This window comes from Dreissena polymorpha, chromosome 1 (genome assembly GCF_020536995.1).
Source record: "Dreissena polymorpha isolate Duluth1 chromosome 1, UMN_Dpol_1.0, whole genome shotgun sequence".
NCBI classification, from domain to species: domain Eukaryota; kingdom Metazoa; phylum Mollusca; class Bivalvia; order Myida; family Dreissenidae; genus Dreissena; species Dreissena polymorpha.
The window spans coordinates 6,849,894-6,865,859 of record NC_068355.1 but is presented as its reverse complement, the minus strand read 5'-3'; the positions used below and the strand labels follow the sequence as shown (position 1 = coordinate 6,865,859).

Sequence of the window (15,966 nt, the reverse complement as noted above, 5' to 3'; positions counted from 1 at the left end):
ACATTTATTCGACTCGTAAAGTGTTTAAACAAATTATCGTTGAATTAATAACGCAACTGTTAATATTTGTTGAAATCTCAAATGGGAATAATTGAATTTGTAATCCGAAACCCATTCCTGTAAGTGGATGTTAACGCGTTTTGAATCCAAAACACTTCTCCGAATGTAAATATTACCACAACGTTGAAATATTCTTGCTTCAAATTAGCAGTGCAAAGTTATTTTGTGTCGAATCTTTTTCTCAATTAAAAAAGAGCACAAAAATTATGCAGCATGTACAACGTCGCGTCATTTGCATAGAAAGCGTGCGTGTATTGACAGGGCTGTCAATTTTCCGGATTATTCCGGAAATCCGGATTTGAGCCGTCCAGGGTTGATTTTGAGGTGAATGTAAATCCGATTAGTTTGTTTAAGGCGGGTGGGGGTAGGGACAAAATTCTTTTAGTGCGGGATCATTTCAGAACGAATATTGTTATAGCATCGTCGGCATTCCGGACATTTGCGCTTGGTACCGATTTTATTTATTGATTTCTGATTGGTAAGCGGCTGGCACTGACATGAGCAGGCACTGGCAAAGTAAAGCACTGCAATATCATATTTTAAAACAATATGTTAATCAAATTATATATTGACTGCGTATTTGCTAGGTTACTGGTTACTGGTTTTCATTTTCTGCAGTCAAACGATATGCATATTTAATTACATTTGCAAATGATGTATCGCGACATGTTTTCGGACAGTCGTTTTCGGATACGCTGGTTTGTTAATTACATTTCGAAGTTCTTAATATCATTTGTTTAGAATGACAAATACACCTGCGGTGTTATGGATGGTTTGGTTTATAATATTTCGCATTGTACTCACCAGAAATTGCACCTACAGTACAGCAAAAGCGGCACAAACAAAATCTGCGGCTACACCACGGCCAGATTATTAGTACGCGGCGGCCGAATCGTGTGTTGACGCGGCATATCGCCGTGGCACTCGGCATCGATCAGCGCATCGACGCTGAGTCTGTATTTACCTCGCATACTTTCGCAGAGTAAATCCGCCGCATACGTATGCGGCGGATCGAGTAAAAAGATATCCACCAACATGTACATACATGTATGTGTAGCGTAGAATTAATTACGCGCAACTGTTAATGTTTCGTTCGCTTATCATTATTAAATTTGTAATCCGAAACACACTTCCGAATTTTAATGCTAACGCGACCTTTGGCAAATTCTAGTGTCAAATAAACAGTGCTAAAATATCCTTTGTTTCATAAAAAGCGCGCGAAAATTATGCAGAGAAAGTTTGGAAAGTTTGGGTGTATTTTATGTTGTATAAATACATGAACATCACGTCAGGCGTAAATTGCGTGTTCAGTGGAAAAACGCCCCGATGAGACTTTATTTCATCATCTCTATAAATAGTTACAAATGCCAAAATGTATTTGATACTAAAGGAAATATCGAGAATGTTTGTGTATCGTAAATATTTACCAGCATTTGCTTCAAAATTGGAATATATAAGATTATCAGTTAATTAGTAGCGATATTAACTGTATAATATGATCAAAATAGAACTTGTTTTTATACGCATATTCAAACAAAAGTTATAATAAGCTGATAATTAACAAAACAACAAATACGTCGTCACCGTCTTGATTATCGATGTGGCTTCAAACTGCTAATTTTCTCAGCTTAAATATAATAGCAAAATCAACATGCAATTAATTTATAAATCCATCATATGCTGGAGCCTTGGCCACTTGTATGTGCGAAAACATATTTACGCGACCTTGTTTATGTGTGAAATACATACACTATGGGCGGGAAACAAACTTAATTGGCCAGACACATTAACTATGCTTACATGTATATGCTAATACAATCCGCGCACAATAAATTTATTATGATTTTAATTATTATTATAATTGTTCTTTCAAAATTTGTTAACTACATGTAACTAATAATTTTTTAAAGATGTTTTATTTCATGATGCGCATCGACTCGGCATCATGTCGCGGATCGCGGCATGCCTCGGCGGACAGATGCGAAGTTTCGCGGCGAAATGCGACTTACTGACGCGGCTTCAACGACTGACGCAGCATCGACTCGATTCACCTTGCCGCCACGGATCGCGAAATACGTTTGTTCCGCTTTGGCTGTACTGTAGAAAGACTATAAAAAAAGAACAATAAGCTAGGGCTCGGGGGGTTGGGCCCTCTCTTCCCTTTATCCTACGGCTTAATTTTCCGGATTTCAAATTTGGGCCAATTGACACCCCTGATTGAGCGTTTAAAAAAGCTTACAACATGTCAGGGGATTGACGCATGTTCAGAGGCAATATTTCATCAAATCTATAGTAACTTAAAATTTATTTGATACTATAGAAAAATGGCAAGGTTTGTGTTAAAGAAATAATTGAGAGCTTTTATCATCAATATTTACCAGAAAGTGATTGTTAAAAACAGAATAAACGGGATCATCGGGTAATTAATTGAAACTTGAAAAGTAGTAAATATACAGTAATAGAGTCGGGTTGAAACGGATGTATTGGGGAATCGTTTGAGTCGAGATTTTACTATCTATGCGCGAAAGTTTTAAAACAATTAAACAATATATATTTTTTAATGACTGAGGGATTTTCTGGAAGAGTCATAGCGCACCAAATGACATATTTTGACGCTGTTTTTCTTTGACTTATAACGCGCCACAGAATGTCAATTGACACGTTAAATAAAAAAAAATCAATGTCGGGAGGACACACCCCTCCCGAACCACCCCTATCAGCCCCGGGGCGTCTGACAATAATCCTGTGGAAAGCACTGGGCCACCAGGGGCGGGGCATTTTTCCTTATATGGCTATATATGGCTTTAGTAAAATCTTGTTAACACTCTAGAGGCCACATTTATTGTAGAATCTTCATGAAATTTGGTCCGAAGATTGGTGTCAATGATATCTTGGATGAGTTCGAAAATAATTCTGTTTGCTTGAAAAATATGGCTTCCAAGGGGCGGGGCATTTTTCCTTATATGGCTATAGTAAAATCTTGTTAACACTCTAGAGGCCACATTTAATGTCTGATCTTCATGAAATTTGGCCAGAAGATTTATCCTGATAATATCTTGGAAGAGTTAAAAAATGATGCTGTTTGGTTGAAAAACATGGCTGCCAGGGGGCGGGGCATTTTTCCTTATATGGCTATAGTAAAACCATGTTTACACTTTAGAGGCGGACACATTTATTTTCCGATCTTCATGAAACTTGGTCAGAAGATTTGTCCAAATAATATCTTGTTATCTTAGGTGAGCGACTTTGGGCCTTTCAGGCCCTCTTGTTTTATTAACCAATGAACGATATAAACCCATAATGGTTCAACTCAAAGCTTGATTGTAATGTTGGTTGTGCTGCCATATAGATGAGGATGCAGGTGACATACCTACCCCAGAGAGACTTGTCACAGAGGACATGATACCTGACAGCTACAGGCTTCCAGGCTACTCCATACCGCCACCTCCTGGGCGTGAGATGGACAACAAGGTGGCAAACTTCTTAGCGGTAAGTTACATGCACTGGTAGTGATTTTGGCAAGTATTCTGTGAAAAGTGTTGTTGTAATATGTAGTGCATATACTTTCTAGTTTTGAGTGTGTCGACATGCTACAGATAAAGATTGTGTTTGCACTAAAACTAATTGATTTTCTTCAAAGAAATAAAGTCATCATAAAATAACTTAATGGAACCAATATACATATTGAAACACAACTTTTGATTATTTAAGTGACAAGGATATTTAGTTTGGGATAACTACCATCATAGCAAAATTTCATTATTAAACAAAACTGTACATGTGTGTTTTAACAAAGAAAAATAGCATAAAGTTATTGCAATTAGCAGCATAATGATATCTGTTTTATTTACATAGTTTTATTTTTCATTTAATTATAGAACCGGTATATTGATATTCCTGTAAATTAAATCTAATCCACTTACTATCAGTTAAAGCCACATGCCTTATGTTGCCTGCTACCTTCTCCATTAGGAGATCGATGCTCTAGAGGAGCCTATCATTGAACAGCAGACCAATGTGCTCACGTATGCAGCCTCGCCACACCGTGACAGCTCACCAGCACCAGACGGTCACTCACCTGTCAGGAAGAAAGTAAACGCCTACAGGTAGGGGGGGGGGGGCGTGGTTTGCTTTGTAAATGTCATAGAACAAGATACTGTAAAATATGTTGGTTTACTACTAAATTCTGACCTATTCCTTATGTTTTTCCCTGATGCATAATGAATAAGATTATGTGACTATAAAATGTGCATGTGTGTATTTCCAGCAATATGTTTGTGAAGGGCACACCAGAATTTGTCAAATCCAGGCCAGATGACCACAAGCATGAGAGACATTTGCAAAAGGAGCCATGGCCAGAAGGTCTGCTGGGATAGATGGCCTTCTTAACCCTTTCCCACTCAGAAGCAAAGTGCAAACAGCATAAAAACCTGAACAGCCTGCGAGTACTTGCAGTCTGTTCATGTGTTATGCTGTTTGCTGCTCATCAGTATCTTAGGGTTGGAAATGAATCCTTTCAAACTTGAATACGTAAAGAAAGGACTTAAATTTTATTCGATTTTCTAAAGGACTGCAATTGCGTCAAAGTGCATTTCTGAGTGGTAAAGGGTTAAAGCACAGGAATTAGAAGTTATACAAAAGATATAATAATTAGAGTTTAATAACAAATAAACTATTGTACAAAGCATATAGTTTAAGGATAATAAAAAAAAGTTTAATACAACTCATATTGGACAAGTGGATAAGCATTTTGTAATATTAAACTTTAACAAACAACAAACAATGAATACAAATTGTTTTCATTGCAGAGCCAATGACAGACTGGCAGCAGTTGAAGGATGACAAGACCAACTACCCGTACTACTGGAACATGACAACAGGGGAGGTGGTGTGGGACATGCCTCCACAGTTCTCCCAGTACCTCCTACTGCACAAGGAGTATGAGGAGAGAGTAGAGAAAGGGCTGCGGGAGGGGACCCTGGACCCAACATATAGACCGCTCGAAAAAGCAGCCCAGGATAGGTACCATTGAGGCTATAGTTACGTTGTATGAATTATATTTTGTATGCTCCCCTTTTAAGAATTGGAGGTATATTGCTTTGCATTTGTCCCTTTGTACGTCTTTAGATCTGGAGACATTTTGTTTCATCGCGATATCTAGAGAAAGCTTTGAGTACAACCATGCATATTGGTTGGTTATAGATTTTCCTGGGAGGAAAGGTGGACGCTGTTCTGTTTTGAGATAAAAGGTCATAGGCACTTGTAACAGTCAATTGGTTGCCTACAGAATGCCAAAGATCATGAACATTAATATAATGGTAACTTATTAGAAAGGGATGACTAAAGGATTTTGAGGTCTAGAGGTCAAAGGTGTATTGTCGTAACATAAGAGAAAAATTAGACACATTTTGATTATGAGGTCACCTGGAAATGGTTACATGAGATTGTTGTAGTAAACTTGTTTCTTCCTGATGTTCCCACTAAATAACTTGAGAATGCGCTTACCTATGATGATTCATATTGGTTAAATGATTACTTGGGTAAAAGATTAAGGCGCCTACTAAAATTGAGGTCATCAGGTAAAAGGTCAAATCGCATACGCTTGTAAATGAAATTGGTTTCCTATTAATGTCTAGATGATTTTTAGGATCATATAAACTTGTAATCTGTGATAAGGGTCTTGATAATGGTGACCACTCATGATTTTCAAATCCAGAGATTTAGGGTCAAGGTCATAGGGGCAACTTTGCTGCAAGTTGGGAGAGGTCGGTGTGCAGGACATGCCTGTTTTACAAACAGCACTGGTGACGGGTTTTAACTCTTTCAGTGCTGGAACCGAATTTTGAAGGCCTTTGCAAACAGTTTGGATCCAGAACGTGGTGTCTCATCAGGATCCAAACTGTTTGCTATTCTGATAGTATTCTTTGAAAAAAATGGAAGAAAATGCTAATTTTATCAATTCAGCAGACAACATGTTAGCAGACGACAAATTTCAAAGGGTTAATAATAATGTTGCATTAGAGTTTTTTGCACTATAGATACAACTTTCATATGAATTTGAAAGGTAAATGCACTTTCTTAGAGAAAAAGAGAGACAGATAATAGTGTAAAATTGTATATGCCATTCAGAGTATTGTTTACAGAGTAGAAACTTATTATTGCAAATATTCATTCGAAAAGAAAATGATATTCAACTTTCTTTAAGAGCTAAAATATGGATTGTATTACTATAACGTTGAAAATTGTCTCCCCTATCCTTATTCAAATTACCAGTTTTCCAAGACGGATGATCATTTATTGTTGAATTGTTACCATGCTTGTAGCATGTCATTTTAAAATGTTGAATGGTTGCAATACTTGTAGCATGTCAAATGCCGAAATACTGGACCAGTCCTTACTGAAGTCAGAAGATAAGGACAGTAGGCATCAGAAGACAAAATCAAAGCACAGCACTTCTAGTGAAGACAGCAGTACTGACAGCAGTGGAAGTGACGCTAAATCTCTTCGAGAAAATAGGACAAGGTCACCTAAGAAGCGGGAAAGGAAATCTCCAAAGAAAGAATTCGATAAAGGTCAACAGGAAGTGACCTCTTCATCTTCAAACAATAGCAGAGACAGCGAAAAGCATGTGAAGGTAAATACTGACGAATCATGATATTTTGCTCTTTCCAAATCTTGCCATGTGCGAGCTGATCTGATCTTTCCTTAATTTTTTTTTAATCCTTGATTGTTAAATGATTACCATTCAAGCAACATAGCAACTTAATGTATGAAAATGTTGTGTTCTTTTTTGTACAAATAATAAATAAATATTTATACTGCCAAATTGTGATATCCAAATTCAGTTATTTGATAATATACCCAATTAATCTAATGAATGCTAAATAGACTATTAGATGAGGTGAACTGCATTGGAGAGAAACAATCCAATGAGATATTATTGTCCTGTATAAGTGGTAATGAAATTTACTGAGTTAAGAAATGCAACCAGTTTGATGAACTTTGATAATAAATAATGCCAGCAACAGAAATTTGAACAAAACTGATAATGACACCATGTTTGTGTTTTCAGACGACTGTGAGTCCGGACACAACACGACTTGATGACAAGAAGCCATTGGAGAGCACAGAGGCTGACGACAGCATGGACTTTGACATTGATGACATCGACAAACAGCTCGAGTTGGCCTTGGAGAAAAAACGGGTAAGAAACACACACACATTCATGAAGGTGTTACGATGATACAGTTAATAAACTTACAAGTTAAATTCTCTTAGGCATTTTTTTTTAAACAGAACATACAAGTTTTCTCAATTGATTTTATCATTTGCTATTTGATTGTTGTTTTGTGTGCTATTTTCATCAGACATTTTTTTCATTGTTGTCAACTATCATTAATCTGTGTAAGTTGTTACAGATGTTTTAAATCATTGTTGACTCGATAATAGCTTACAAACATGCACAAAACCAAACAAATGTCTGTGCGGAGGTTGGCTACTGACAATAACAAAACCAAATAATTGTTTTTAGCTCCACTGGCCAGAGGCCAGCGGGGCTTATGTTATGGTCCTGTGTCCGTGTGTGTGCGTCCGTCCATCTGTGCGTGCGTTAACTTTTTCCTTAAATTCTTCTTCTCCTAAAGTACTGGTCAAATTCAGATAAATTTCTCAGGAATGTTCCTTGGGTGAACCTCTTTCAAATTTGTTCAAATTATGCCCCTGGGGTCAAATTTGACCCCGCCCCGGGGTCACAAAATTGAAAATTTGCTTATATAAGGCCTATTTTGTGGAAACTTTCAAAATCTACTCGTCCATAACCATTGGGCCTAGGGTTATCAAATTGGGTATGTAAAGACATCCAATAGTCCTCTACCAAATTTCTTTAAATTATGCCCCTGAGGTCAAATTGACCCTTCCCCGGGGGTCACAAAATTGAACAAATGCTTATATAAAGCTTATTTTGTGCAAACTTTAAAAATCTTTTTGTCCATAACCGTAGGGCCTAGGGCTACCAAATTTGGTACGTAGTGACATCTAATAGTTCTCTACTTAGTTTGTTCAAATTATGCCCCTGGGGTCAAATTTGACCCTGCCCCGGGGGTCACAAAAATGAACATATGCTTAATATATCCGCGGCCCGCGAAATCTCTCCACATTTTACACTGGTAGATTCTGCCTAAGCATTTTTAAAACGAGCGATATAATTGGCTGTCTTTTCCCAATCTTCCAATTAAAATCGGTTTCATAAAATGTGTTTGGTATTTCGTATGCAAATGGCACCGTTGTGAAGTGAAAATTAAGATTATTGAAATGACAAATATCAATCAAATTAATGACTGACATCATATAGTTTGATAGGAATAATTAAATGTGTTTGTCAACGAAAAAGACTACGTTTTAGATACAAGAAACACATATTTTGTTTAGAAATGTGCACAGTGAATTTGTGACATAAATTGTGTCACGGAAATTAGTGTTTCTGTTTGCATATTGGGAGTTCAGTCTACTCGAGAAGTAAAACAATTTAGAAGATGATCTTTCGAACATGAAAATAGACAAACATGATTTGATTTATATGATAGTGGATCTGTGTATAATCAGATTCATATGCATATTCTGCTTTATTATGTTTGTCACGCTGTTCAGTTAATTGAAATAGCATTGAACTAAAGATGTGAAATGCAAGATATTGAAAGGTAAACAAATTAAATATATTAATTTAACTCAGTTTAATACATCATTAACACAAGAAGAACACCCAAGTGTGTTTGTTTATATTTAGTCCATTTACCTTGTTTGTATATAACATTTTATATAAAAAAGTATTGTTTTGTTTGTTTTCACCAAATGGTTAGTATTATTCTGTTATGTTAACATTCTCAAAATTCTTGTTTTATTATAGGCCCTATTTATCAAATAAATAATTTGAATGACATCATTTCATGATTTATAAACAGATTGCAAAAAATATTTGTTCAAGATAAACTTAACAACAAATTGTTACATTGAAATTAAGTGAATTAACAACAAATTGTTACATTGAAATTAAGTGATTTTTAATATTCAGTAGCAAAAAAGTAAGGAGAATCCAACTTAAAAAAGATGTATCTATTAAAAGTATATTCTATCAATGCCGTGAACAATCCCCTTGTTTATAACATGACTGCCGCTAAGTCTATTACTAGCAACCTATCAGAGAATAGGACAGATACGGTTACCTTATTTCAATATATGGCAATCCTAGTATTTTTCAAAAACAAACATGACAGGTATCCAATGTCAGATGGAAAAAGTAAAGGAAAGTTAGGTCAAGCTAATTGTTTGTCATGATATCTCTTTAAACCTCACGCCATATGCAAGTAGTGTTGCCTTGATCGCCACATCTTGATGAATTATGATTCAATTTTTTGTCTCATAAACATTTACTTTGTTTAACAAACAACCTCTACAAAGTTATCATTCCTTCTGCCTTTCGGCACCTCATGAACCTGAAAAACTCGTAACTTTATGTTTCCTCAGGCAAATATCTTCTTTGTACAATAAACAATTTCTTCACCATGTTAACAATCCTGCTACACTCACTAATGCCTCAAGAATGAAGTTAATTTCAGGTGATCTACGTCATTAGGTATTTTGCATATGTCATGAACTAAATAAGTAACAGAAACTTTGAAACCTACAAACACTTTTTGGAATTTTGGAAAAAGATTCATGATTGAATGAAGGAACTTTCATTTATCTTGTAGAACATGCGTAGATTTGATCTTCAGCATCTAAAAATATGTGAAATAGAAAGAACGACAATATCTTTTGGAGAGATAAAGGTTCTTACGTTATAAGCAAAGGACCTGTGCGACAATTCCTGGACTTTTTAGTCTGTTTAGTTAACACCGTAGTAACCTTTTCCTTATATAAAAAATGCTCACCCTTCCAACTTTAAGCGCCCAGTGGGACGAGGGATAGAAAGAGAAAGTCACATGCTTGAGTACATTTCAACCCATGCGCATTACACGCTTTTTCCGCATAAAAAAACAGTGGAGCGATACAGGGCCACCATGGCCCTCTTGTTAATTTTATCTCAGATATTATGAAATTTATTACAGTTCACAGTAATAACAATACATTTATAAATTATAACAAAACAAGGCAATAGTAATCGTGTGCTTAATACATAAATAAAAATAAATATTTAGGTCTAGGCAACAGGATATAGTACAATCATATATGAATTTCAAAAGAAATTGCAATAACAACGATTACTATCAATAGACACACAATGACACCGATAATTGATCGATATGTACATCACAGGCCTTAAGTCTCTTGAATTGTTTTGCTTTTTTTTTCAATTTGTTAAATTTTCGGCCACCCTCATTAATTTTGGGCGCGTCTTTAATCTGCTGCTCACAAGTTTTTAGCTCACCTGAGCACAACGTGCTCATGGTGAGCTTTTGTGGTCGCCTTTTGTCGGTCGTGCGTCCGTCGTCAACATTTGCCAGGTGAACACTCTAGAGGCCACATTTACTGTCAGATCTTCATGAAACTTGGTCAGAACATTTGTCCCAATAATGCCTCGACCGAGTTCGAAACTGGGTCATGCTGGGTCAAAAACTAGGTCACTAGGTCAAAAAAAGAAGAAAAACCTTGTGAACACTGTAGAAGTCACATTTGATGCCCAATCTTCATGTAACTTTGTCAAAATGTTTGTCTTTATGATATATTGGTTGAGTTCAAAAATGGTTTCGGTCCATTGAAAAACATGGCCGCCAGGTGGCGGGGCAGTATTCCTTATTAGTCATGAAAAATGTTCATAAAATCATTATTATGGTATTATATGTTTTAAAGATGTATGAGTGACAAAAACTGCAAGTAATTGATATATTAAAATGGTTAAAGTGTTATTATCAGGGATAATATTTTTTTCCGTTTTGTTGGTCCTAGACCGATTGGGGTCATGAAAGACCGGTTGAAAATCCCAGTCGATCCGATTCTGTTTGCTAAAATTCTCATGTCATGAAATCGATTGCGAGTTACAAACACAGTGCACATGCTAACACACCCTAATTACATCCTTATCTCAATTAGGTGTGATAAACCAATCGCTGCAGTCTCTAAACAGGTCAGGACTGATTTATTGCACGTCAGACCAAGAATAAACAAGAGGCCCCAAAGGGCCCTGGGTCGCTTACCTGAGAGACTTAGATGGAAAGAAACAAAGGTTAAAACTCTTCAGCAAATATTTCAAATTAGTAGTATGACAAGACTGATTTTAAAATAAGGTGTTCCAAAGTATTCACAATAGGCCTATGTAGAAAATTACCCCACCCACCCTGGCGGCCATGTTTTTAATACCCAGATTTTTTTTAACTATATATATAAGGAAAATGCTTCTTACAAACATATAGAGAAAACTGCCCCATCCCCTGGCGGCAATGTTTTTCCACTTATCACCACCATTTTCAAACTAATCGACATATCAATAAAACCAATGTTTTGACCAAGTTTCATGATGATTGGCCAAAACATGTGACTTTTAGAGTGTTCACAGGCTTTTTCCGTATATAAATATCAGGAAAATGACCACCCCCCCCCCCCCTCCCCTGGCGGTCATGTTATTAGATGGATCAAAACCATTTTTTAACTCAACCGTCGTATCCAGGAAACAAGGTTTGTTAACATTGTTTTTTAAAAAAAAAGGTTTGCTGTTTCTGCAGATATATACATATATGCGTTATCAGTAGTTTTGTGTGTGTGTTTAAAAAAAAATTAAATAGACATTTGTTACCTGTTGCGACAAAGCTATTATTTTGGATAAATGTAATATGAGGACAGTAATTTAATAATAACAATCAGCAAAAGAAAATGGAAGTACATTTTTCAACAAATTGTTGTCCAAATTTGAGATCATGAGATCATCTCAGCATCTTAAAGGGGATGACTGTTTACAATTTGTTTAGCAAGAATACTTTTAGATACTGAAAACAAGCGTATTTGTTCAAGAGATTGTGTTTTTATAAAATAGTTTCTGCATAATTAAATAACATATGTTGAGTTGTTATTATATATCAAAGTCAGTTATAAACAAGGGCTGTTTGTAAAACATGCATGCCCCTGCTATATGGGCTATAAGTTGTAGTAGCAGCCATTGTGTGAATACGTTTTTTGTCACTCTGAATGGTGGTGGTGGCGGTGGCGGTGGCGGTGGCGGCGGCGGCGGCAGCAGTAGTAGTAGTAGTAATAGTAGTAGTAGTAGTATGCATTACAAAAATGCAGTAAGCCTTACATTTGGTAAAATTTAAATAAATTACAAGGGAGGCAAATCTGTAACAATAAATTTAAACTTATTGCATTTGTTTCCCCTGTAGTGTATTACCTCCCCTGTCCTGCTTATATTTATATTAATCAACAAAATTAAACATTAACACAATATTTAATATACAAAATATACAAAAAATCTCATATTCTGATAATATTTTTACTGATCCACTGTATTTTACTAAAAGGATGATGTTTCATTGGACTGATAATTATAGATTTAGGATTACAGACCAGTTGCTTCAGTAATATTGTTCAGAGTGTGCCCTGTTGGCTGCGTATGCATTCTTGAATTATCATTAAAAAAAAACATTTTACTATTTCGAGTCACCGTGACCTTGACCTTTGACCTAGTGACCTCAAAATCAATAGGGGTCATCTGCGAGTCATGATCAATGTACCTATGAAGTTTCATGATCCTAGGCCCAAGCGTTCTTGAGTTATCGTATGACAACCACCTGGTGGACGGACCGACCGACAGACATGAGCAAAGCAATATACCCCCTCTTCTTCGAAGGGGGGCATAAAAAGTAAATGAGTATGAGAATATGTACAGCTACTAGAAATTCAATATTGATCTTCTTTTATAGTACAAAACATCGCTTGATCTTTCTTATAGTTATAAATGTGTGCAAATATAGAAGTAAACACACACAAGACATTTGAAAATGTATCATATCAAAACAACTATGAAACTATTTGTAATTTAAATGCACAACAAATCTGAAGCATAAATACATTATTTTTGCAAAAACAAATGCAAATCAACTTTTCTTCAAACAGTTGTTTGTGCTTCTTAAAAGATGTGATAAGTTGTTGTTTTTATGTCCCCCACTATAGTAGTGGGGGACATATTGTTTTTGCCCTGTCTGTTGGTCTGTTGGTTTGTTTGCGCCAACTTTAACATTTTGCAATAACTTTTGCTATATTGAAGATAGCAACTTCATATTTGGTATGCATGTGTATCTCATGAAGCTGCACATTTTGAGTGGTGAAAGGTCAAGGTCATCCTTCAAGGTCAGAGGTCAAATATATGTGGCCAAAATCGCTCATTTTATGAATACTTTTGCAATATTGAAGATAGCAACTTGATATTTGGCATGGGTCAAGGTCAAGGTCATCCTTCAAGGTCAGAGGTCAAATATATATGGCCAAAATCGCTCATTTTATGAATACTTTTGCAATATTGAAGATAGCAACTTGATATTTGGCATGCATGTGTATGTCATGGAGCTGCACATTTTGAGTGGTGAAAGGTCAAGGTCATCCTTCAAGGTCAGAGGTCAAATATATGTGGCCCAAATCACTTATTTTATAAATACTTTTGCAATATTGAAGATAGCAACTTGATATTTGGCATGCATGTGCATCTCATGGAGCTGCACATTTTGAGTGGTGAAAGGTCAAGGTCAAGGTCATCCTTCAAGGTCAGAGGTCAAATATATGTGGCCCAAATCGCTTATTTTATGAATACTTTTGCAATATTGAAGATAGCAACTTGATATTTGGCATGCATGTGTATCTCATGGAGCTGCACATTTTGAGTGGTGAAAGGTCAAGGTCATCCTTCACAAGGTCAAGGTCATCCTTCAAGGTCAAACATCATATAGGGGGACATTGTGTTTCACAAACACATCTTGTTTTACTACCAAATTGTTCACATTTTGGACAAAGTGTTTTTAAACAACTTAGGACTCACCTTGCATTGATATTTCCAATTGAAACAACAATAAAACCTGCTAAAATCACAAATCTTTCATAATCACACACAAACTACTGACTAACTGAAAATTTTAGGGGTAAAACATTTCAAGTTGTAATGTCTTATCTACCTTATGAATGGTTTCCATCTGACATCAACACAAAGGTCTTTGATGAAAGTGCCCAGTTAATTGGGGTCAATTTCCAGGAGTGCTACACAATTACCATCTGGTAACAATGCAGGCACAGGTATCAATGAGTTTTATAGAGAGTAGCCTAGGATAAGTGAATAGTCAAATAAGATTCATATGTTACACTTCTTGTTGTTTTATTGGTTTTACCATTATGTTAAATTTCTGCAAAGATATAGATAACAATCATAAGTAATGGCAATAATTAAGTTGAGTAATGCAATAATTATAATTAGATATTTGGGTTGTGGTTAATGTTTCTGAATCCATTACCAGTATCATCATAATCATCATAATCATCATCATCATTTGGGATTTTTTTTTGATAATTGGAAAAAAGCATCCATATTTGGCATTGGAAATGGGTCCGACTATCTGACCCGTGAGATAGGCAGAAAAATGCCTGCCATCATATCCAGGAAACAAATGTTCTGACCAAATTTCATGAAGATTAGGCAAAAAATGTGTCTTCTAGACTGTTCACATTTTTTTCACTATATACATATAGACAAAACTGCCACAAACCCTGGCGGCCATGTTTTACCACCAATCATTAGTCATGAAGATAGCAACTTGATATTTGGCAAACATGTGTATCTCATGGAGCTGAACATTTTGAGTGGTGAAAGGTGAAGGTCAAGGTCATCCTTCAAGGTCAAATGTCAAATATATGGTGTCTGTCGGTCCGAAAACTTTAACATTGGCCATGACTTTTTCAATATTGAAGATAGCAACTTGATATTTGGCATGCATGTGTATCTCATGAAGCTGCACATTTTGAGTGGTGGAAGTTCAAGGTCAAGGTCATCCTTCAAGTTCAAAGGTAAAAATAAATAAATTCAAAGCGACGTTCTCATGAAGCTGCACATTGTGAGTGGCAACTTGATATTTGGCATGCATGTGCATCTCACGGAGCTGCATATTTTGAGTGGTGAAAGGTCAAGGTCATCCTTCAAGGTCAAATGTCGAATATATGACGTCTGTCCGTCCGTCCCAAAACTTTAACATTGGCCAAAACTTTTTCACTATTGAAGATAGCAACTTGATATTTGGCATGCATGTGTATCTCATGGAGCTGAACATTTTGAGTGGTGAAAGGTGAAGGTCAAGGTCATCCTTCAAGGTCAAATGTCAAATATATGGTGTCTGTCGGTCCGAAAACTTTAACATTAGCCATAACTTTTTCAATATTGAAGATGCAACTTGATATTTGGCATGCATGTATATCTCATGAAGCTGCACATTTTGAGTGGTGGAAGTTCAAGGTCAAGGTCATCCTTTAAGGTCAAAGGTAAAAATAAATAAATTCAAAGCAGCGTTCTCATGAAGCTGCACATTGTGTGTGGTGGAAGGTCAAGGTCATCCTTTAAGGTCAAAGGTCAAAAAATAAATAATTTCAAAGCAGCGTTCTCATGAAGCTGCACATTTTGAGTGGTGGAAGTTCTAGGTCAAGGTCATCCTTCAAGGTCAAAGGTAAAAAAATAAAAAATAAATTCAAAGCGGCGTTCTCATGAAGCTGCACATTTTGAGTGGTGGAAGTTCAAGGTCAAGGTCATCCTTCAAGATCAAAGATAAAAAAAATAAATAAAATTATTTCAAAGCGGCGCAAAAGGGGGAATTGTGTATCTGACGAACATATCTCTTGTTCTAAATTGCTCTCAATTTTTAAGTTGAAATTTACCATGATTTTATTTTCACT

At 36.0% G+C, this 15,966-nt stretch overlaps 1 protein-coding gene across 4 annotated transcripts in view; it reads left to right on the top strand.

Annotated features, from left to right (window-relative positions):
* The window catches only part of LOC127869606 (formin-binding protein 4-like), a 61,332-nt gene that overhangs the window by 11,527 nt on the left and 33,839 nt on the right, over nt 1-15,966 (top strand). For all 4 annotated transcript variants that reach the window (XM_052412285.1, XM_052412271.1, XM_052412264.1 and 1 more), the window contains exons 3-8: nt 3,410-3,549; nt 4,033-4,166; nt 4,328-4,422; nt 4,869-5,082; nt 6,424-6,694; nt 7,133-7,264. In XM_052412285.1, coding sequence (XP_052268245.1) covers nt 3,410-3,549; nt 4,033-4,166; nt 4,328-4,422; nt 4,869-5,082; nt 6,424-6,694; nt 7,133-7,264 — 986 coding nt within the window. The remainder of the gene's footprint in view (nt 1-3,409; nt 3,550-4,032; nt 4,167-4,327; nt 4,423-4,868; nt 5,083-6,423; nt 6,695-7,132; nt 7,265-15,966) is intronic.